Source organism: Macaca thibetana, chromosome 3, assembly GCF_024542745.1.
Source record: "Macaca thibetana thibetana isolate TM-01 chromosome 3, ASM2454274v1, whole genome shotgun sequence".
Classification (NCBI taxonomy): Eukaryota; Metazoa; Chordata; class Mammalia; order Primates; family Cercopithecidae; genus Macaca; species Macaca thibetana.
The window spans coordinates 83072909-83098178 of record NC_065580.1 but is presented as its reverse complement, the minus strand read 5'-3'; the positions used below and the strand labels follow the sequence as shown (position 1 = coordinate 83098178).

The 25270-nt window shown below is 37.3% G+C and overlaps 1 protein-coding gene across 1 annotated transcript in view; it reads right to left on the bottom strand.

Moving 5' to 3' along the window:
• Positions 1 to 7554, bottom strand: part of SCIN (scinderin) — an 86601-nt gene extending 79047 nt beyond the window's left edge. Inside the window, exon 1 of the mRNA XM_050785370.1 lies at positions 5934 to 7554. Within this exon, the coding sequence (XP_050641327.1) occupies positions 5934 to 6132 (199 nt within the window). The 5' untranslated portion in view covers positions 6133 to 7554. The remainder of the gene's footprint in view (positions 1 to 5933) is intronic.
• Between the last annotated feature and the right edge of the window lie 17716 nt (positions 7555 to 25270).

Here is a 25270-nt window from a genome sequence, read left to right as displayed (position 1 = left end):
AGAAAATGGAGGCTTAGAGAGGCTGGGTAACTTTTCTGAGGTCAGAGAGCAACTTTTGGGAGAAAAGGACCAGATGTAGGTTTCTGTGACTCTGAAGCACAGGTTCTTAAAAGCTACAGTACACTTGTGGGTAATTTTTTGTACTCAGGCTCTCATTAACGGTACAATTTTATAGTGACAAGGTATGTTAATTTCTTCCATGGATAACTGATGCATAAGAGCTTAGAAGCTGTAATAATTTAATAGTTCACATGAACAACCCTAATTGAGAGTATTCACCAAAGTTGAAGAAGGGAAATCAGTCAGCTGTATTAAAGAAAGAATCAGATTTCTTACAATTCCCCCTCTTACTCTCAAAGGAGACCCATATACCAAGTATCTTCTGAGGGGGGAAAACAACAACAACAACAAAAAACAACTCAGTAGCTAGAAGACTACTTGACATGACAACAATTTTGTGAACTTGCTGTGGTCAAAGTTAATTATTTAACACACCAGCAATTTTGCGATCTGAAAGGACTCTGGTGTCATTCTTCTGCCAATTTGGGATCCAAACCCTAACTGAGAATACTGTAAAGACGTAGATGTAGATTTTTATGATGCTTTAAGAGATAACTTGGAATCAAGATTAACATCAAAGGTGCTAAAGATGATGTATTTGACATAAACATCCTTACCTGACTACAAGTTGAAACCTGAATCTCTTTAGGTAGATGTAAATGGACAGGCATGAAGTTAATGAATGAACTGAAAGTAAGTTAATTAAATTACGCTATCATTTGCTGATGCTTATGTAATGTGGTTGGCCAGGGGATATCTGTATGAATAAAACAGGCTGCCTGAAAGAGGTTGATGGTCTTGATGAAGCCAATGTCAGCCTTGGGATGCAAAAATTAGAATCAAATTCAGTTGTAGCATGATGGAATTCCAGAAAGTGTTTAGAAACTTATGAACTTTGTGTATAAAGTCTGGTTAAGAATCAATTTAGTTTTCCCCTATGAATCTGCTTATGATTTCCATTTGTTGTTTCCCTACACTGATTTTACCAGTCTCTTTTATGTTCTGTTATACTATGTTGTGCCATGCTATTTTATATTATGTTAGACTTGTGTACATCCTGCAAATTACTGTATTTTGTGGTTGTAACGATTTTATAGATAAAAAGAGGGGTTTAAAACTAGGTTAATCCAACAGCCATCCATGATAAAATAAAATAAGCCAAATTAGGAATAGAGAGGAACACCTTCAAATGATAATTAGAGTCAACAAAAAATGTAGCGCTAACAATGCTGAACAGTGAAAGACTGAATGTTTTTCCCATAAAATCTGGAAAATGGGTGTGGACTCTCACCACTCTTATTCAACATAGTACAGGAAGTTCTAACCACTGCAATAAAATAAGAAAAAGAAAAAAAGGCATACAAATTGAATATGAAGAAATAAAAAGGTCTCTATATAGAGACAACAATATTGTTTACATAGTGAACTCTAAGAGTGCTACCAAAAAATAAAAATAAAAAATAAAAACTCTCCTAGAAATAAAAAGTACATTGAGCAAATTAGCAGGATACAAGATTCATCAGTAACACAAAAAATCAGTCACATTTCTTTTACTTTTTCTTTTCTTTTTTTTTTTTTTCTGAGATGGAGTCTCGCTCTGTCGCCCAGGCTGGAGTGCAGTGGCCGAATCTCAGCTCACTGCAAGCTCCGCCTCCCCAGTCCACGCCCACATTTCTATATAGAAACAATGAACATGCTGAAACTGAAATTAAAGGCGCAATGCTATTTACAATCACTCCAAAGAAACTGCAATACTCAGGCATATAGTTTAAAAAAATGTATAGGAACTGTACACTGAAAATTACAAAATGACATGCAAAATATCAATGAAGACTTAAGTAAATGTAAACATTTAGTGTTCATGGATTTTAAGACTCCACATAATAACGATGTCAATCCTTCACAAATTGATCTATAGGCCTAATGTTATTCTTATCAAAATCACAGTAAGGTTTATTACAGACATATACAAGCTTATTCCAAAATTTATATAGTGTGGCACAGGCCCTAGAATAGCTAAAATCATCTTGACAAACAAGCGTAAAGTGGGAGGAATCGCTCTACTTGATACTAAGGTTTACTATATAGCTAATGTGATTAAAACAGATTGGTACTGTTGAAGGATAGACACAGATCAATAGACCCAATATCCCCCAGTAGTGACACTTTGTAAAATTACAGTATGGCTTAGTATATTAATGTATAGTACAGTACAGCACTGAATACCACAACCAGGATATTGGCATTGATATAATCCACCTATTTTTTTCATATTTTTTCAGTTTTACTTGTATTCATGTGTGTATATGTGCATTTAGTTCTATAAAGTTTTATCACATGAACAAATTCATACATCTGCTATCGCAATCAAGACGCTGTATAGTCCCACCAAAAACATCCTTCATGTTGCCCTTTTATAATACACTCTTCTCCTGCCCACATCATCCCCTCTTCACCCTATCAATACATAACTAATGGCAATGCCAAATCTAAAATTTTGTCATTTCAAAAATGTTATATAAATGAGATCATACAGTATAAAGCCTCTTAAGATTTTTCGCTCAGCATGATTCCCTGGAACTTCATCCAAGTTGTTGTATGTATCAACAGTTTGTTCCTTTTTATTGCTGAGTAGTATTAGTTGGTACAGATGTACAACTTGTTCAACCAGTCACCTGTTGAAAAGCATCTGGGCTGATTCTAGTGTTTGTTTATTCAAATAAAACTGCTGTGGAAATTCAGGTACAGGTTTTCATGTGAACACAAAACTTCATTTTTCTGGGATAAATACCAATGAATGCAATTGCTGGGTCATATGGTAGTAATATATTTGGTTTTGTAAGAAACTACTAAACTCTTTTCCAGAGTGCTGTACCATTGCACGTACCCACCCCCATGCTCCAGCAATGTAAATGATCCAATTTCTCAGCATCCTAGCCAGTCCTTCATATAAGTTCTTTGTATCGTATATTGTAATCCAATCCTTTGGATTCTCAGGGCACAAGGCCTGATACAGCCCACTTATAACATAAATGCATACTGCTTTAAAATATATTTGGGTAAAGTTTAAAACTGGCAAACAGAAAGAATGAGGATAAGTGTTTGTAGCTTAGGTTAGGGATGTGACAGGGAGCAGTTTTACTATCTAGACCTACCCATTCATTTGGTGCTATAAGGAACTAGAAACAGAAGGTGGATGGATGCATTTAAACTGTTAGGTGCAAAGCTGAAATGTTTTTAAAGAAGGGCTAATGCAATAACATTTAAGTTCTTTGCAATACATTTTTACTTTCATTACATTTAAGCATATGATGTTAATACATTTAAGCACGTAATATTAATACAATAAAATAATCTGAGATATGCCGAGTGTTATGGAAACATGGAAGGAGAGACCAGGAAAGACGACTCTCCCTCTCTTCTCTCTCGTTTTAGGTCCAACTTCTTTCTGTTTCCCCTTTCTGCCTCCCATTTGGCCTGTTTCTTCATTTCTATGCTACGCACCTTTTTTCATCTCAGTTTAACTTTAGTTTCTCTTCTTTCCAGCTGATTCCCTTTAACCAAATGTTCTTTTCCTCTGGATGTTCAGCTCTCTCTCCTGGGACTTTCTCTCAATCTGTCTCTCTGATGAATCCTCATGGATTCATCCTAATTTAGGTCTTAGACTACACTATTCTGGATGAAATTCTGTTTTCTTAGGGAACTGAAGTAGGAAGAACTGTTGGGCAATCCCATCTGAAGGTCCTGTTGACTATTTTACTTGAAGCTTTTTTCCTCTCCATGATTCTCTCTTGACACAAAAACCCTTCCAAGTACTCTCACTCTTTTTTTTTTTTTTTTTTTTTCTGTAAAGGCTTCTGTTTCCCTATAACCACAGACACTTTGTGCTTTCACAGTAACTATCACATTCTACCTGTGTTAAATCACTTTTTGTCTTTTTGCACCTTTGAGGTGATGAACTTTCAGAGAAGGTTCATTAATTATTCATATCTACAAGTGCCTTGTACAGTACTGGCCATATTGAATAATTACTGAATGAATTCGCTTGTTATTAACATGTTATTGACTTCAGTTTTAGCACGTCTTTAAGAATATAAATGTTTCTGCCCAAAGCATTTCTTATTATATTTTTGAAATTTATGAGCACCAAGTGGATAATTAAGCAGATAATTAACTGAATAAGGTGAATCTATAAACCCTACAAAACTTAGTAGTTAAGTCAACTTGGATAAAAATGTATAGAATTAAAGAACTGTGTTCAAATGTCCCTTGCGGTCGTCTGACAAAATCAAACTTAACTGCTGTCTTCAGTAAGATATGGAATGATTTCACATTTTAATTTATTCAAATGGCAAATGTGGCATTTCAAACACTTTCATTCATATTAGATTTATGTTCTACATAGAAAGTCCTCTGTAAGGACATCATTATTCTATCTGGCATCATTCATTCTTGAACATGGGTTATATATTAAAGTTTCAGTGTTTTCTGGCACAAAATACAAATAGATGACAGTGTATTACAGCATTATAATAGGAATAACAGCAAAGCAGCAAGAAACCAAAATGTGTTTAGAACTCAGGCTGAGCCTTCTCCGCCTCCTCAAACTAACACAAATTTTTGACTCCAAATGTTATAATTAGAAGTCTTGTCTTCATCTACATATTTTTCATTTCTCATTTCTCAAATGCCTGTTCCAGGTGTTTGCCAGTGTTTAGACAGTCACTATTCCATGTTTTCTACTATTTCATTTCTTAAAATCTTCAAGTGTTAGAAATTACAATGTTGGCTTTCAGGGACTTAAAAATGTGTATGCGTGTGTGTGGTTTTGTGTGTTTTCCTCCTAAGCTCAGGGATAAAACTAAACAAACACGAGTACTGGGCAGGCTAGCTAGTTTTAAAAGAAGGCAAAAAGGCTCAGAGAATAGGCATGTTGTTAGACAGGGTGTGCCCACTGGCACAAGACCTCCTGGGGAGAGGGTGGACATTCGGGATGTTTATGAGTAAAAGTAGAAGGTGGAAAAAGAACACACAAGGCCCAGTGTCCTGACAGCCTGGCACGAATGCAGCTCAAAATAATTACTACTGCTGAAGGAACAGTTTCTATTCCATCTTGTGTCCTTGCTAAAATAAATAATAAATAATAACAATAAAGCAGTCTATCTACATAAATATGTGAAATACCCATATAGAGCTATTTATTTATATATAAAATATCTGTATCTTTTTCTTGCTTCCCTCTGAGGGCGTCAGCTTCCTAATGAAGCGAAGTTTTTGTCTACCAGACCCGCAAGCAGCGTGGTGCGGGTAGAATCCTATTTTAAAGAGGCCCAGAACAATAATCCCCGCAATCATAGAGAAAATAAGCCAGTGCCCGAAAGCAACAAACAAAAATAATGTGTGAAGGAAAAGAAAAAGACTTCTCCCTAGCGGCGGCAGATGCACCCAAACTTTATGACTTCCTCTCCATCCCGACAGGGAAAGCAGGACTGAGCTTGTCGGAAGGTGAGCAGGGCTTGGCCAGAGACGGCGCGCGCGGAGGCAGAGCCCCTGGACAAGAGTGGCATTTGGAGACTTAAAGGTGAAAGGGGAAGAAGCCAGAGTCACCAGCTCCAAAGTCCCGGAACTACACCTGGCAAAGGTCAAAGCCTGTGGAGTAAGTCAATTGCGGACAACGCCAGAGCCTCGCGTTTGCAGCAGGCAAGTTGACTTCGGCGGGGAGAAAGTGGCCGGCCGCAAAGGGCCGCCCGACAGGTCTCCAGTCTAGCTCAGTTTGCAGTCCCCTTTGCTCCCACGTCTGCAGATCTCGGACCCCTAGGTCCTCCCCTCGCCCGCCTTGGCGCGTCGGGGTCCCGCCGCCCGCCGTCCCTTACCGAGCCAGAAGTGCAGGCGGTAGGTGAAGCCTCGGCTCGTCTTGGCCGTATGCAGCACCAGGTAGGCATCCCCGACGTAGAAGTCTCCGTGAGCGCTCTGGGGCACGGGCACCAGCTCCAGCTTCTCAATCCTCCAGACCTGCAGTCCCGCCTGCTTGCCCGCCCGGGCGAACTCCTCGTGGTATAGCTCCTGTGCCATGGCTCCTGCACGCGATGCTCCGGGGGGCGCGGGATCTCGCTGACCTTGTAGCTGGACTAAACCCAGAGCAGCAGGAGGAACCTTATTCGCCGCCACTTTGTAGGGTTTGCCATCCGGGGAGGCGGCGCCCTGAAACGGGAGGGGCTAAGTGCCCGGACGCGAGTTGATGGAGTAGGCGATCGCTTCCCACCGGGAGCGCAGCGCTGGCTTCCAAGCTCCCACGCCCTGCCCCAGGCCAGGAGCAGAATTGGCGTCCCAGAAGTGTTGAGATTCAGAGGGAGTTTATAGTAACTTGTGCCAATGCCTCCTCCAAGGAAAGACATTTTCTCTAGCAATAGACGGAGAACATTAACGATTAAAACTGCCTGGCACTCCCTCGTGCATACTCATCATCACCGTCCTGCATATTTCCTCTTCTCTCGCTAATTCTGTTATTTCTGGACCTCAGTTGTTCTTGGCAGGAGGGGTGAGGTGAGGAAAGAGCGTGCCAGCCCTACAGAGTTGAGTCAGCGTTTACCCGGGTGGAGCAATACCTGTTCTTTCTGGCCCTCTAGAATACTTCTTTCCTAGAACAAATCTTCCTCTGCTAATAGCAACACCTGCCATTAGGCAGCAGAGGAGTGTGCCACATTAGCATGTTGGAATAATTTTAATGCATCCTTCTTTAAAAATTGGCTTTTTGAGTAACAAACATCCTAATGATCAATTCTGTCATTTCATTGGGCAATCTCTCCATTCCTGATGACCAAAGTTTCTGTCTTGATCTTCCAGTTTGAAAATACCATGAAAAACAGCGTGTCCGTTTTCTTGGACAGGAAGAAAACCTGGAAGAATGACAGTCTTACCCCAGGTGACAGAGCTCTGTAAATCTCAAGGAGTTCAGGAGCTGTGGTTGAGTTCTCTTACCACCTGCTTCCTTTGGCCAAGAAAGATGAAAACAACAACAACAACAACAACAAAAACCCAGCAGCTGCCCTCCTGAGATGTTCTCTGCAGGGCTGTTTGTGGCTGTAATTTTATGCTTGGCCAGCCTTCTGGGTTACCTGTTACCTAGTTTCAAGGTGAAAATTTTCTCATTGTTTTACCTACAGGTTTTGCTTTTGCAGGATGGCTAAAACACTATGGAATTTTTAGTGTTCCATATGGAAAATTTACTCTTGATTTGGCATTCATTTAACAAGCTGGTAAAGGATTTTATTACTGAAAAAGGCAAATCACTCAGGATGTATAAAGTAAGAAAGCTGAAGTTCATGCATGTAAAATTGTTTTCATTTAATTTCTAAAATTACATGAATCCCTGAAACGTCAATAATAATGCAAAATTAGTTTTTTCCTTAATTAAATTATGTTTTTCATAGGTTATTACATGACCATGGTAAAAAATTAAAAGTACAAAATGTGTGCAATAAAAAATTATCTCCATTTCACCCTGCCACCCAGTTGCTTTCCCCAAAGGCAATTACGTTACCAGTTTCTTATGTATTTTTCCAGACACTCAAATTTTGTCAACAAAAATATAGATAATGTAGTTATTTTAATTTTTTAACAGAAAATGTAACATATAACCTTTCCGAATTCCCCCACCGTGTGCGTGTTTGTGTGTGTGTCTGTGTCTGTGTATCAACACACAGTACTCATAGAGCTACCAGTTTTTACTGACCACATGGTATTCTACCTTATAAACATACTAATTTATTTTGTCTATCTTAGTTCATAGTGTAGGGGCCAAGGGAAAACTTCCTGTCTGCCCTCTGAAGCTTCACTGAAAAACCAAGTCACAAAAGGCAGATTAACAGGACAAATGGCATACAAATTTATCAAAGGACATGGGGGAGAATCACAGAGTGATTGCCCAATATCCCAATGAGGTACAGATGGTTGTACATCCTTACTAGAGGAAAGGCAGATGGGTGATGTATGGGTGATTTGGGAGTTAGAAAATGATTTTTAGGGGAATTCAATGGGTTTGAAGAACATGCAATGGCCTGAGACAAAGTCTGTTAAGCCTGCAGAGCAGACAGTGGTTTGTGACAAAAGTCTGTCCATGTGTGTTGACAGACTTCAGTTTTTCTTTCTGCAATATGAGTTCAGTTTGTGGAAAGTCAGGGAAGCGACCAGAGGTAACCGTTTTCTTCTTTGGCAAGTCGAGACTTTAGGCAGATAAGGGAACTTCAGAGAACACCTTCATCCTGTGCTTTGGGAAAGAGAGGATTGGTGAAGGAAGGTCAAAGAAAATTTGAGGCTTCTTCATTTTAGCATGTCAAAGTGTCACATTTTGTGGTATTGGTTTCTGAGCCCCAACATTAGGCATTTAAATTTTGTGTATATTTTGCCAATACAGTGTTACAAATAGCATATTGAACATACTTTATTATACATTTGCAGTATTATAATTGATACTGGAAATATAATTAGTTGGGATTAAATAGTTTTTATGATAGTGATGATAATTACGAAACCAATTACTACCACTAACTGATGTTTGACAATAATTGGCTATAGTACACATTATCTTGATTCAATTCCTGCTTCCATCCTTAGTTCTGAGGCTTTCAGGAAGTTACTTAACTACACACAGCCAGTCTCACGTTCCTCATCTCTAAAATGGGGAAGTAATACTTGCCTTATAAGATTATTTGGTTTAAATGAGTTGACACAAATAAGGTATTTGTGTCTGTTACACAGAAAACGCTCAATAATTAGGAACTATTATTATGTGGTGGTAAGTTTTCTTTTGCTCCTTTAGATCTATTCTCTGTCCTGCACCCTTCCATCTTCCCTTGAGGCTGATCTGCAAGAGCTAAATCAAGTGGGCTCTGATGTCCTCTAGCTGAGGCTTGGTTGGAGATCAGAGGGAGAAGAGAGTGAGGTCGGAGTATTCATTTGCTTGGCTTCTTCTGCAGAAAGTCACTGTTCTTTTAAAGGCAAATAACTCTGCCTTTTTCTCTCTGGTTGGGTTATAGCAACTCTCCCTTCACATGTTTTATTCCTTTTGTTTTTCTCTGCCTCTGTACTTTTGTATATAGCTTACTAAAAATCTCCTGGAATTTTCCTATTTTGCATGCATCCTCTGTTGTAAGTTGAGATCCTAATGGATAAATTTTATTATCTATATTCTTTTTTTTTCTCCTGACCAAAACAGTGAGAGGTGGATATGAGGCCTCATTTTACTGATGAGGAAACTGAAACTTTGGAGTTTGCCGTAAGTCAGTCACCCAGCTGATGAGTAGCCAAAGGGAATTCAAGCTCTCTCTCTCTCATTCAAAAGCACTTGCTCTTTCCAAAAACGTATTCTTTCAATATGACTTATTTGGCCAGGTGTTTTTCCCTGAAGCATACTTTATGGTTTTATTTTCCTCAAGGTTGTACCTAGAGAAGCTTCTGATCTAGTGTGTCCTATGCAGCACTAAGAAACTTAGTTTTAACTTTGAGCTGTTAGATCTCGGTTTCCTTATCTGTAGACTGAAATCATGTATTCTCTTCCTCCTGAGGAAAAAAAAAATATAAGAACTGGTGCTCTAGACTTAAGATAATTTAAAAACCAGAAGTATCTCATGTTCAGTTCCAATTTCAGTGATCATTCCTTTCTTGGAGAAATAAAAAGAAGCTTTGGCATAGATGAAAGTGAAATTCCCTCTAGGTTAGGCCAGAGCCAGTGTGAGGCAAGTAAGACACATGCCTAGGATGCAGAAGTTAAAAAGGCACAAAAAACAACAAAACAAAGTAGCATTCAAGATAAATACTATTTTATGGTGATATTTTAAAGCTCAAAATTAATGCAAAATATCATGATATAACATTTCAAATAGAGACAGGATTGTATATAGTGCTATACAGGCTGAGACAAAGGAAAAGTACTGATCCTTCCATAACTTAAAACTTTGGGCTGGGCACAGTGGCTCACGCCTGTAATCCCAGCACTTTGGGAGGCCAAGGCAGGTGGATCACAAGGTCAGGAGATCCAGATCATCCTGGCTAACATGGTGAAACCCCATCTCTACTAAAAATAAAAAAAAATTAGTCAGGCATGGTGGCGGGCGTCTGTAGTACCAGCTACTCCGGAAGCTGAGGCAGGAGAATGGCGTGAACCCGGGAGGTGGAGCTTGCAGTGAGCTGAGATCCGGTCACTGCACTCCAGCCTGGGTGACAGAGCGAGACTCCGTCTCAAAAAAAAAAAAAAACTCCAAAAACCAAAAAACACTTTGATAGTTAGTTAATAGTTTGGACATTAATTTTTGTATTTTAAAAAGTGTTGCATTGAAATACTATTTTATATACTAAAATACTTGATTTCTTTTTTCTTTTTTTTCGTCCTATTAATTTTGTGCATGAGGCAAGTGCCTCACTCCCCTGACCCTAGTCCTCTTAAGGCTAAGTGAGCTCCAGATCTAAACTTCCAACTCCCTGATAGATAGAGATACCTGATAGATCCTGCTGAGGTCAAGTTCAGCATATGCACAACAATCTTATCGTTTTATCCAAACATACTTCTATTTTTCTCTAATTTTACTAACAGCATCATTTAATTTTGACCTAACATTCTCTCTTTATCTCCATATTCAATCATCAATCCAATCCATCCCTGGTAGCCCACTCTCTTGCTCCTCCTCTGATCTTCAGTAGAGACACGCAGTGAAAGTTAAGCAGCCTAACTTACAATATGGCTTTGACCGAGGTTGAATCCTTGTTCTCCCCCATTTCAGCTCACTGAGCTGGGGCAAGTTACTAAACATTAGGTGTCTCAGCTTTCTCATCTGTGGAATGGGGATACTGATAGAAATTTCCTTGTAGAATTGTCATGAGGATTAAATGGATAAATAGATATAAACCTGGAAAAGTACCTGGTACATAGTAAGTGGCAGTAAACTCCACTGAGACTAACAAGTGATTTATTCATTTATCCAAATTCAGTCTTCAACGAATAATGTTTCCAGAGCCCAGATAAGGACTGCCCGTTTTCTACACAAAAAATGGTCTCCAAAACCAAGTGCCAATTTCCTTGCCAGGCCTTTATTTTCTCTTCCTCTCTCATACCCTAGTTTCCTAAAAGTAAATAATTTCCTTCCATTTGTGTTATTGCCCTTCTTCCATATCTGTCTGTTAAAGTTTCTAATTCTTTCAAGTCCGCTTCCTTAGGGTCATGATTCCCCCGGATCCACTAAATTCCAGCATTCTCTGTGCTCCCAGCACTCCAGATCTGCTTTCATCATAGCAGCTCCCACACTCTGAAGTGTGTTTTCTCTCTCAAGTTTGAAGATTCACTTAGAGATTCATGTCTCATTATTTGATTCCCTGGCTTTATAGCAATACATGCTGACAAGGTATGATTGAATTGTTTGTTTTAGATTAAATTACATTTATATTTTCATCAATTTACAAATCTCAGTCCAAGAAGAAACACCCGATGCAAATAAGTCTTTACCAAGAGTCAGGAGATTTGAGGTTTGGGGCTATGTGATTGGATTCGAGATAAGTGCTCTAGAGTATTAATACCTCGAGGGGAATGTTGCATATGTTATTCCTCTGAATAAAAAACAATGTCAAATAATATAATTGATTTATTGTGCACTTCCCTAAAATGGGTTGGGAAAAATGAATCAGTTTCAAGCGACCTTCATTCCTCAGGGGTAGAATCTCTGAGTTGAGAGACATTTTATTTATATCATTGCATCGTGATCCCAAAATTGTTGAAACTAAACATATGAAAGACTGGGACTGCAATTTTTTTTCCCCCAGGAAAGGTAAATGCTTTGAATGTGCTATTTATTTGCTTTCTTTTTTTTTTTCTTAATAAGTAATGAAATAATGTAGTTAAAAATACATTTCTTTTACTGGTAGTCCTGCTAAATTGTAATAATTTAACGTTTGTTTTACCAAATGATTTGAGGGTATAAGCATGGAACCTGGAATCAGGGGACCTGAGCATTATGAGGATTAAAAGAGATTATGCGGCTCAAGCCTGTAATCCCAGCACTTTGGGAGGCTGAGACGGGCGGATCACTAGGTCAGGAGATCGAGACCATCCTGGCTAACACGGTGAAACCCCGTCTCTACTAAAAAATACAAAAAACTAGCCGGGCGAGGTGGCGGGCGCCTGTGGTCCCAGCTACTCGGGAGGCTGAGGCAGGAGAATGGCGTAAACCCGGGAGGTGGAGCTTGCAGTGAGCTGAGATCCGGCCACTGCACTCCAGCCTGGGCGACAGAGCCAGACTCAGTCTCAAAAAAAAAATAAAAATAAAAATAAATAAATAAATAAATAAATAAAAATAAGAGAGATTATGTATGTCAAAGCCCTGAGCACACAATCAACAAAATCAGTCGATAATCAGCAAGCACCCTTTCTTCCAGCACCTATCAAAGCCTCACTTAGAAGTGAAAATACATTCCAGGGAAGTGTATTTCCATCCTTCCTGCTCATTCTGAACAAACTAGAGCTTAAAAAAAAGTACTCATTTTAGAAAAAGCTTCAATCAGGATTTTGGACCTTCCCTTTCATAAGTCAATTATTTTTAAACCACATATAACACTATAACTATAAAGTAATACTGAGTCATGAGCTGTCATAGTCCAAGGTTCAGTACTAAGGTGAAGGTTTTATTGCTGTTGAATGTCTGCTGTGATATATGGTTCATTTTTGTAAACCTGCTAACTACAGCAGTTGGTTGATTTGACATTTCTTCTTAATACTATCATGCAGTATTTTATTATTATGTAAGCAATTTCTAACCCATGTTTGATTATTTACAGAAGACATTATCATTACTTTAGAAGTTTATGCACTGAAGAATGCTTATGACCAAAAGAAAGTCATAAGGATGAGGATGAAAGTCTCATGAAAATTTATAATTTATATGGTATTTTTTTCTTTAAAATTATATTCTTGTAAGTGGAGATCATATAGTCTAAAATATAATAATATTGAGGCTAATGGTGTTTGACCTATGTCAACTTTTTTGCCTGATTTTTCTAAATGTCTCTATTTTACTAACAATCACAATTAACAATGTGTTCTGTTTTGCTTGCTTATTTGTAGCCCTGGCTTTACCACTTTGTGAGAAATAACTTCAGATTTTCAAGGACTAAGTCAACAATACTTGAATGTTAGAACCGTGTAACCATAGAAAATGATGGAAGTCAGATATGATCAGATTATCATTTTGTTGTAAAGATACTTACAAAAATAAGGTTAATTAATTCATTTAAACCAAATAGAAGGTTGTTTTTAAAAGTTAAAGCTTGAAGATTTTTTTTGCTAGCCAGAAATAACTTCCTTTTGCCAATTCTCTTTTTGATGCAACCTCCCTTTATATGAGTTGAAATTGTGCAATTTGACTGTAACTCCTTTTACTGTTGGTATTTTGAGGCTTCCTTGAAATCATAGGCCTCTATGGAGTAAGCAAATTGACTGAAAGGATTTCTGAAGATATTTTATTTTACATACTTCAGAGAACAGTGTCTTTTGAAGCTGACAAAGGGAGCCTCATCAACTCCGTATCTACCCAGTTCCTCTCCTGAAATGACAGAAATTTTAAAAAGCAACAAGTATTCCCTGGACAGCTGGTACTCATGCTTCTAGCTGAGGCCTACTGAAGAAAGATGGAGAGCAATTTGCTTCACCCAAGAAGTCTTAGGGCCTTGGGTACTTGGGGCAGTAAAGATGAGGGAGAATTCTTTTTGTTTTCCCACTATTTCTTTATTTCAGTATCTACATGGCATTTTTTTCTGATTGTCATGGTTACACATGTTTACTGAAGACAATTTTGAAAATACCAATTACAAATGAGATTAAAATTATCCCTAATCATACAACCTAGGGATATGCTCTGATAACATTTTACACAAAGTTAAGATCATGATATAATACTGTACATTTCCATTTATAATTTGTTTAGGACTCATACTACACAGATCTTTTCTTTGAGTGGTTGGGGTTGAAAGCAATGTAGAATTCCCAAAAGTTCAATCCTTCCATTTGAGAAACCCTGACTTGTTAGGCACAGAAATATTCCATGTCATTTTAGCATCACTCAATTGTATAATTTTGACATTTATTTTTATGTGAAAATTATAGAGGAATTACACTCATCCATAATCATGTCTTTCTTGCTCCCTCTCTATTTTAACAAATACTATGTTATGTAAGAAGTCAGTGTCCTTGGCCGGGCGTGGTGGCTCACGTCTGTAATCCCAGCACTTTGGGAGGCCGAGGAGGGCAGATCACAAGGTCAGGAGATACAGACCATTCTAGCCAACAAGGTGAAACCCCTTTTCTACTAAGAAAAATTAGCCAGGTGTGGTGAGCAGTGCCTGTAGTCCCAGCTACTCAGGAGGCTGAGGCAGGAGAATGGTGTTAACCTGGGAGGTGGAGCTTGCAGTGAACCGAGATTGCGCCACTGCACTCTAGCCTGGATGACAGAGCAAGACTCCGTCTCAAAAAAAAAAAAAAAAAAAAAAAGTCAGTGCCCATCATTCCCATCATTGACTCATAAAATGCCATCTTTTAGAGGTTACAGCATTTTAACAATTTGATATCCCTTTCAAATTGTTGAGTTGATAGACATACTTATGCATTATCTTTCTGTCTGCCTGCCTATCTCTGTTCCTTTATTCATCCATTTCTCTCTGTGTTAGTGGTTAAGAGCACAGGCTCTGGAACTAGCTGTCCTGAGTTTAGTTTCCTGTTCTGCGAGTTCTAGCAATGCTGTGGCAAGTTACTTTGCACCTCAATTTTATCATCTCTAAAATGGGAGTACTGTGTGATAGGATTGCTATGAAGGTTAAATGAGTTAATACAAATAAAGTTCTTGAAATAGTTCTTGCCAGCTAGTAAAATCCTCAGTACATTACGGTTATTCACGCATAAACACCCTTACACATCTACCCACAGGTACTTCAGCCAAAATGGAATGCATGTCAACATCCAGCTTCCTTTCATTTAAACAAAATCATATTAATAGATTACGAACATTCTTTCAGGTAAGTATGTATGGATTTACCTCATTAAAAATAACGGCTTTGCATTCCATTGTATTAAGTAATATGCAATTTCCTTATTTTGGTACTTTTAGTTGCTTTACATGCATAAATTCAAATAATATATTAATAACTTTCCACACATATCTTTCTTTGTATACACATGTTACTATTTCTGTAAGATAGGTTTCTAAAAGTGGAATTTCTAGGCCAAATGATTTACACATTTTTTTTGTGTTTTTTTGTTTTGTTTTTTGATACGGAGTCTTGCTCTGTCACCCAGACAGGGGTGCAGTGGCACGATCTCGGCTTACTTCAAGCTCCGCCTCCCAGGTTCACGCCATTCTTCTGCCTCAGTTTCCTGAGTAGCTGGGACTACAGGCACCTGTCACCATGCCTGGCTAATTTTTTGTATTTTTAGTAGAAACGGGTTTTCTCCGTGTTAGCCAGGATGGTCTGGATCTCCTGACCTCGTGATCTGCCCGCCTTGGCCTCCCAATGTATTGGGATTACAGGTGTGAGCCGCCTCGCCTGGCCTTGCCTGGCTAATCTTTTGTATTTTTAGTAGAGACGAGGTTTCACCAGTTTTACACTTTTTTTTTAAAGGTTTAAGGATATCACCAAATTATATTTTCTAAGTCAGTGGACAAAAATGACCATTTCCCTTCTCTTAGTACTAAATTCTAACAATTTTTCATTAAAAAATTCATTTCCAATCTAATGCATGAAAATTATATCTCATTTTCTTAAAGTTGTATTTCTGTGATTATTAGTGAAATTTAACATTTTTCTATATATTTGTTATTTTTATTCTGGAAATTTCTTATTATATTATTTGAACATATATCTGCTGAATTCATATTTTGTGTTAGTTTGTGTGTTAAGTATACTAATTTTTCCTCTTAGATGGGTTGCAAATATACCATTTATTTTCATTCTTTATTTTCTCCTTAGGAAAGCTTTCTTAAGGTGATGTTAAATAACATTCTCATATACTCTGTTGCAATAATTTCGAAACTTTGTATTTTTTCCTTAGATCTTTACTTCATCTGAAATACATATTTGTGTTATAACATAATTTAAAGATACAATTTTAATCTAAATTCATAACCACATTTCTTAACAAGATCTCTTAAATCATGTATATGTACTGATTTGAAAGATATTTATCAATGTGAAATTTTTGTTTCTTAATCTAACTTATGTATTCATTTGTCTGTAGAATGCATTTTTATATCACACTAATTATTTGTTTCCCTTTAATCTCTACTATGGCAGATCTTCACTATTGTTTTCCAAAACTGTCTTATCAATGCTTACATATTTTTACACATAAAATTAAAAATCAATTGAACATTGTGTTTTAGCACTAATTTAATCTACGCTTCTGGGAACATTGTATAATCTTAGCATTTGATCATATCTTGGCTTATAGTGGTCAATAATATTTCAGAATCTTTTAAAGTTCTTATTTCTAGACTTTCCATAAGTAAATATAAGACATTTTTGTTATAATATTCTAAGCAAATAAATGTCAGCAAATTTGAAATTCAAGGTAAAATGAATATAGTTCTAGAAAATGTAAAATGCCAAAATCAATGCAGTAAGAAATATAAAATCTTAAATACATGTTAAATTAAGAACATTGTTTTAAAAGCAAAAACTTCCCTCCTATAAAATACAAGGCCCAAAAAGTTTTACATGTGAATCACCTTTATTTACTATTGTACACTAGTTGATGTAGAAAACAGAATTAAAGAAAAGCTGCTAAAATCGTTTTGATAGACTATTGTAATGACACAACCCAATATAGGTATTCAAGAAAATATAATTATGGTTCAATTTCATTTATGAATATCAAGGCCAATATCATAAATAAAGTTCTCTCCAACCAAGTAAAAAATGTGTTTTGTTTAAAGCAAAAACAGTAAGATTATCCTACTGGAGTAAAAAGTAATAAAGTTCCTCTTTTTCAATATTCTTAGAAGGTTACATAGAAGGGAACTTTATGAATCCAATGGTATAATAATAAATTGCATTAATAACATTAAATAGAAAAACTTTAGAAGGATTTCATCTATGGTTGGCAAAAATGATAGGAAAAAACATTAAGAAATTCACTATCTCACTACTGTTCAAGAGGGTACAGAAGTCTTTGACAATGCAAAGACCAGAAAAAGACATACAAGATATTAAGAATTGCTAGGAAAAATAAAAAGCCAATATTTGTAGATGATAATCATGTAAATAAAAGGTCTAAGAAAATGTACTGACAAATGAAGAGACCTCACAAGAAACTATAGTGATTATCAAATGATTAGAATAATGTAAAATGAAATGTAATAATGTAAAATGTAAAAAATGCAATAGAAATTCAAAAGAATCAAAATCTGTAAAACTGAATATCTTTATGAGCTCAGAGTAGAAAGGACTTTCTTAAACAAAATCCCAAAACAGCATGAAGTACAAAGGGAAGAATGGATAACTTTGACTACATCAAACTAAAGATGTAACTTCAAAATAAGACAACAAAGATGAAGTTAAATGTTGGCTGATAGACTGTGTAAAAATAAAAATATTTTCTATTATATAATTATATCAGAATATACATATAAAGAAAAAGAAATCAGCAAGAAGAAATTCAATAAATCTTATAGAACAGTAATTTTGAATATTGATACAGGAGCTAGAAAGAAATTATTTAGGCACATAGTGAGGGTAAGAGAGTCCTCGGTAAGGTTTCTTTTTAATAAAAAGCAGCTTCAGGCCGGCTGTGATGGCTCACGCTTGTAATTCCACCACTTTGGGAGGTCAAGGCAGGCGGATCACCTGAGGACAGGAGTTCAAGACCAACCTGACCAACATGGGGGAACCCCGTCTCTATTGAAAATACAAAAATTAGCCAGGCATGTGTGCAGGCCTGTAATCCCAGCTACTCGGGAGACTGAGGCATGAGAATCGCTTGGGAGTCAGAGGTTGCAGTGAGCTGAGATCGTGCCTCTGCCCTCCAGCTTGGGCGACCGAGCAAGACTCCATCTCAAACAAACCACAACATAAAAACAGCCCCCAAATCATTTCTTTTCTAACAAAAAGCAACCTGAAAAATCACACTGCAAGCATAGATAAACAAGCTAAAACTTGCATAGGTAGATGCCAGCAGCTGTGCCAATAGGAAAGGAATACCTGGAAGCCACCTATATTCAACATGGAAGTTCCCTCTTCCCTTTACTTTGCCACCAGGTGTGCAATAAAAAAGCAGGCAGCATGGCACCAGCCAGGTAGAGATCCTACCTGCATAATAAAAGGTTAGGGTGAGTTGACCAGCTTCTTCCTGTACTATGCAAACCGCACACCTGGTCCAACCAATCTCTCGGGCCCTATGTAAATCAGACATCACTTCCTCAAACTCTTCTATAAAACCCCCGTGCATTTCACCTCTGTACTGGAAGACCCACTCGGGCGCCCCTCGCTCCCGGGAGAGCTATTCTCTTCTCTTTCTTTTGCCTATTAAACCCTGCTCTCTTAAATGCACTTTTTTGTCTGTTTCTGCGTCCTCGATTCCCTTGGCGTGAGACAACGAACCTCAGGTATTTATCCCAGATGATGCCGATTCAATATGAAGTAACGTGAATGTAAAGCATGAAGGGTACTCAGTGCTTGGGTCCTCACTATTAATTGGAGGAAGTCACAGAGCCAATATTTGAGTGTTTACAATGGCCAGGCATTATTCCAAATTCTTTTAAAATATAACTGTTCTGGTACTTATAGCAACTTTATGAGCTATGTATTATTATTATCTCATTTTACAGATTAGAAAACAGGAACAGAAAAGCTACATAAGTATTCTACATACCTAGAATATGAATCTTGGTAAGGTTGCTTTGAGCCCGTGTACCTAACCACTGTAGGATATGATGAGGTTTCTCTTCAAATAGCCTGATCAACCCTTTATTCTTTAATACACAGTACCCCTCCCTACATTTCTCTTTTTCTCCTCTTTCCTTCCTTTCTGCCATTGTTACATGCCCAGACACGCCACGGTACGGGCATTATCAGTACCAGCTCACAATCCTTTCCTTACTGGGAGAGGACTAGTTCTCTAGCTCATTACAGACACCCCTTCCCCCTTTCCTCTCTCTCTTATGTGCCCACATTATCTAAAGAAAGTTCAAATGTTTAGCCAACCGTGGTTAGTTTACATTGTGCAGCCCAACTCCAGCCAATGGAGAAAGGGTACAGGGGCAGGGTTTGCGTCATGAATAAGGGCTCTCATGCCCCTTTGTCCTGGCGTGCTCTCATGGTGACGGGCCAAGGAGAAGCACTCCTCTGCGCGGAAGTAAAATTGCTTTGCTGAAAATCCTTCGTTTGAGTGTTCAATTTCCTTAAGATTTTGAGCATGATTCCCAACACCACTACAACCACTATGATTCTACTTCTGTTACACTATTTTGTAGCTATCAGTTTGTTAAAAAATTAGAAAGATTAAAAAGTTATATAACATCAAAGGCTGGTGAGGATGTGGGGAAATAAGAAACCTCATACAATATTGAGAGAGGCAGCTCTAACATGACATAGCCATTTGGAGAGCAACCTGGCAGTATTTAGTGACAACTGTAAGCACATACTTTGTATTCCCAAATTCCACTCTCATATTTGTACTCTAGACATGCTCTTCACAGATGCACAAGAAGACATGTACAGTGATGCTTGCCAGAGCATATTGTGTGTACAAATAAGTTGAAGGCAACCTAGGAAATCAGATATAGGTAAATGTGTGAGTAACGTGCTATATGGATATGTATGAGAGAAATAACATACAGTGTATATGAGAGAAATAGCATACAGTGTAAGAGGCAATGAACAGCATGGAAGGAATAGCAGCATGGACAAATTTCAAAAAACTAAAGTTGAATAAAGTAGTAAGAAACAGAATGCAATACTACTTATACAATTTAGAGCACACCAATATTAATAAAAACAAATCTTATGGAAGCATGTATTTGCAAATGGCCATGAACTACATGGAATGTGGTTTGGAAGAGTGTTCATTGTTTGCATGTAAGTGGATGCCTGGTGGAGATGGGAAGCGGGTGAAGTGCGCAATAATGAATGGGAACAATCTTGAAATGAAATATAAAAGAAGGGAGGTGCACTGTTAGAATAAAAACCAGTCATGAACTAAGGAGTAATGTCAATTCAATTCTGTGGAATTGAAATCCAAGATCCCAAAGCAAAACAAAATAAAACTTGCAACATCAATTTCAACATCAATTTTTGTATCTATATTTTAGTGACAGATTTTTAAAAATATTAGTATATCAATATATAAAATTTAGACCTGATATAATAAAAATACTTAGGAATTTAAAGAAATCTTGGGAGCCTGAAGAATATTACAAAGAATTATTAGAGATTAATGTAGTGGTTCTAGGTCCACTTTTCCTGTGCATACTTTTAGCTCATATGACACAAAGAAAAATCTTCAGCTCAGGAAGTGTTTCACATGAACTGTAAAGCCTCGGTTATTAATTTACTATTTTATTGCCATTTGGTTTAACAACATATAGAAAAATGCTTGTTCTTAAGACCTGCAATTCTGCAGCCTTACAAACTTTACAAATCATTTGAACATCACAAAAAAAGTTCAAATGATTCTTAAGGCTAATATGTTCTATATTGCATTATTTTGACCTTTCTTTTTATCTAATTGCAAATCTTGTAATGACCCACTAAGCATATTTACCTTTTGAATCAAGGAAGCAGCAAGAAGGAAACAACTGGGTAAGTACTTAAAGTAAAAGAAGGCAGAGAAAGGAAGGAAAATGTTTCCCTCTCAGCTATATTCTTTCCAGTTGTCTTAATTACTATCCTGATACATTTATGGCCTTTATTAAGTGGTTGCAATATTTAGTTTTGCAAACAATAGCAGTGAAAAATTATGGTGTATTAATATATTCCTTAAAATAAAAGGTAAAAAAAAGTGTTTCTTCTCATCTCACGATATAGTGAAATATTTGTGAATAAAATGATACAATGTCTGGGATTTACTTTGAAATATTCCAGGAAGAAAGTTGAGGGGGGATAGATGAGACTCTATTGTCAAAGTGATTGATGATAGTTGTTGATATTAAGTGATGAGCATATAGAGGTTCACTATTCTCTTAGATCAATTTTTGCTTATGTTTAAAACTCCATTATAAAGAGTTTCTCTTAATAAAAGACTAAACTTAGGTTTTGTGTAGTTTTAAAAATCATTTAGCTATAATCACCTTCTGAAATATTTATGAAATGAATAAAGCTCTTAGCATTGTATGGTTGGATATATTTGTCAGAATTTAAGGTGCCAGTCTAACTGGGCCCACCATATTCAGGGCTGACATTTGTATTCCTTTTCCAAAACAACCGGCAGATGTGAGCTGCTTTTCCTTATGTGAGGTAATCACTGGCAACTTTTCTTCCTCTCCAAGTTTGTGTAAGGCAGATCTTCTCTACAGATGTTGCTTTTTCTCTCATCAAGCAATTGCACAATTAAACTGTCAAGTACTAAGTATGTAATATAGTCAAATGACTGTGAAGGAGAAAAATAATTTATAAAACACAGCACAGAGAACAATTGTCCAAAGGAGATTAATGAGCAAAACTGGCCCATCTTATTGAAATGTTAAAACTCATGATTATATACTTTTAGGGAGAGTTTTCTGTATTAAAACACTAGTTGAAAATTGGTAACATTTATTGCCACATTTATTATGAAAGTTCATGATAACTTCAACATTTTGAATGGTGAATACTAAAATCTGAAAGACAATGTCCCATAGGCTGAGAATAAATAACTCTGAAGGCCTCTGTCATTCAGACTTTATATCTTGAGGATGTAACTTTTTGGCTTCTTTGTCCTGTCTTTTTTTAGAGAAGGGGAACTTCTTCAAAACATCTTCAGGATGTTAATTTTCCTTTGTGTCATTTGGCTGGCCCAAGCAGATTTTCTACTTAGCCTTCAACTTTCTCTTTTGGGACTATGAGATTGAAAGTGAGTATTTTCTGCAGAAGGCTCTCTGCTCGTCTGTTAAGAGCAGTTTAAAAGTCTCATAAATGAAATTGAAATTTTTAAATATTTAAAGTCCTATCTCAATGAAAGAAAAACTGTTGAAAATTTGATTATTTTAACTTGTATTTCAACTAGTGAAAAAAATGGAATGTTTCTCTACAGTCAATAAAAATATGGTGATTATCTTTGCTTTAAGTTTTCTCTTCTATCTTAGAAAACATAGAAAAAGGATTCTTTAACTCCAAGAAAAAATACCACTTTTCACTTTGTGCATTAAATTTTGTAGAAAAATGAATATGTCAAATTCTTAGTAGTTTAGGAGCTATAGTAGTTTTCTAGTGATAAAATCAGAGATGAAAAGACACTTAAAACCTGTTTCTTGCCATTAACATGCTTAAACTCTGGAGACACTGCATATAGTGGTTAGGAATCTGGACTTTGCAACTTAAAAAATAAAAACTACCTGGGTTTGATTTCCAGATGCTCCATTTATAAACTGTGTGCAGTTAGGCAAATTAGTAACTTTCTCTACCTCCCCATCTGTGAAATGGTGATGAATCCATATTAAACACATATATAGGAAACATATGTACCTTGTCATAAAGATTCAATTGGACTGTGCATACAATGCACATAACTAGTAACACATAAAATATGCTTAATAAGAAGTAGTTATTATTTGCTCTGGGACAGCATTCACATTTAATTTAAAATATATAGCAATGAATATGTTTGATACAGTAATTGTTTTGAAAACAAGTTTTAGAAAATTATTTGCTTTATAGAAAAAGGCAAAAGTGCTGCATTTAACTACACAGCAGAAGGATTCTGAAAATTATCCTGAAATCAATTAAAATATACTTATTGTTTTAAAACCTTTCCTTTGAGTTTTAACATGCATCTGGTTTGAATTGACTTCGGAAAACACTATTTTTTTTTTCCTAAATAAGGGCTTGATAATCTCCACATAACACTGACAATAATATCGTTTAATTTTTTAGATAGTCACTTTTTCAAAACTTGCTCAAAATTTTCACTTGCTCAAAACTTTTACAAAAGGAAATACAAGCAGCAGTTTATACCTCGGTCTTTACCAATTGCTAATGTAATTATTTGACCAAAGAGTGGAAAAGTTCATCTTTCATTCACCATTTTTGTGTAGCTTTATGCAAGTGCAGGCCATTTTTCCTCATTGCTTTAAATTCTTAATTATTAATATTCTCAGCAAGCATAGAATTAAATCAATTTTATTGTGCCTCCAATGGAAAGCTTTTTCTGTCAATCAAATATCAGTATTTTCTCCAAAAGCTGCATTTCTTTTTATTTTTCTTTCTTTTTTTTTTTTTTTTTTTTTTTTTTTTTTTTTGAGACAGAGTCTTGCTCTGTCACCCAGGCTGAAGTGCAGTGGCCCCATCTTGGCTCACTGCAACCTCCGACTCCCGGGTTCTACTGATTATCCTGCCTCAGCCTCCTGAGTAGCTGGGATTACAGGCACCTGCCACCACGCCCGGCTAATTTTTGTATTTTTAGTAGAGACGGGTTTCACCAGGCTGGTCTCGAAGTCCTGACGTCACGATCCGCCCGCCTCAGCCTCCCAAAGTGCTGGGATTAGGTGTGAGTCACCGCGCCCGGCTCAAAAGCTGCATTTCTTGTCTAACAGAATCTTAGTATTTTAAATTCATGGATCTTCCATTTTACTCCATAGAAGTATTAATTTAGAGATCAAAGTTAGAATTCAGCGACCTGAATTAGAGAGCAAAAGGAGCCCAAGCCTTGAAAAAGGCAACAAGAACCCTCAAAATGCTCATGCGTGACTCAGAGGAAAGAATAAGATCCTTGAGATGTTAAGAGTTTGACAACCCTAACCAGGCTCTGTGGTCTGGTTTTGCTTTCAAGCTGATCCCAGTGGAGAGTTTAAGAGGTGCAGGTTCTGGAGACCAACTGTAATAAATAAATTCCAACTCTATCGCCAACTCTGTGACTTGAGCAAATTCCTTTTACAAAGGGAGAATACTGATCTCTAGCTCAAAGAATGATTCTGAGGATTTAATCAATTCGTTATAAAGTGTGGAGGATAGTATCACAAGGTAAAGACACAGTAAATACTAGCTACATTTTGAGACGGAGTCTCACTCTGTCTCCCAGGCTGGAGTGCAGTGGCGCAATCTCAGCTGGTTGCAAGCTCCGCCTCCCAGGTTCACGCCATTGTCCTGCCACACCCTCCCGAGTAGCTGGGACTACAGGTACTCGCCACCACGCCCAGCTAATTTTTTGTATTTTTTAGTAGAGAAGGGGTTTCACGGTGTTAGCCAGGATGGTCTCAATCTCCTGACGTTGGCGTCCCAAAGTGCTGGAATTACAGGCGTGAGCCACCGCGCCTGGCCAGCTATTATTTTATAAACACATATACAGATTAAAGCAAGCACGTGTGTGTGCACACGTGCACACATGTATGCAAGCATGTGTATGTATACATATATATTTACTCACAGGCCTGTATGAATATACATATGTGTAAGTATGCATACATACATACATATGCACCAAAATAGTGTGCCTTTTGGTTTTTTCTTAAACTTTTTACTTCTCATGGACCACATTTTCAGCTAAGTATACATAGATTATCTCATTTTAAAAAATTACTGTCTTCTATCACATTGTATAGATGTACCATTATCACACTAGTGTACCTTTAGTTTTTCTTTCCAGGATTTTTGCTTTACAAATAATACTTAAAGGTACAGGTTTCTATATATTACCTGCATGTGAGTATCATTCTTTCTGAAGAATAGATTCCTGGAAGTGAAAGTGATGGGTCAGGCCCGGCGCGGTGGCTCACGCCTGTATTCCCGGCACTTTGGGAGGCCGAGACGGGCGGATCACGAGGTCAGGAGATCGAGACCATCCTGGCTAACACGGTGAAACCCCGTCTCTACTAAAAAATCCAAAAAAAAACTAGTCGGGCGAGGTGGCGGGCGCCTGTAGTCCCAGCTACTCGGGAGGCTGAGGCAGGAGAATGTCATGAACCCGGGAGGCGGAGCTTGCAGTGAGCGGAGATCCGGCCACTGCACTCCAGCCTGGGCGACAGAGCGAGACTCCGTCTCAAAAAAAAAAAAA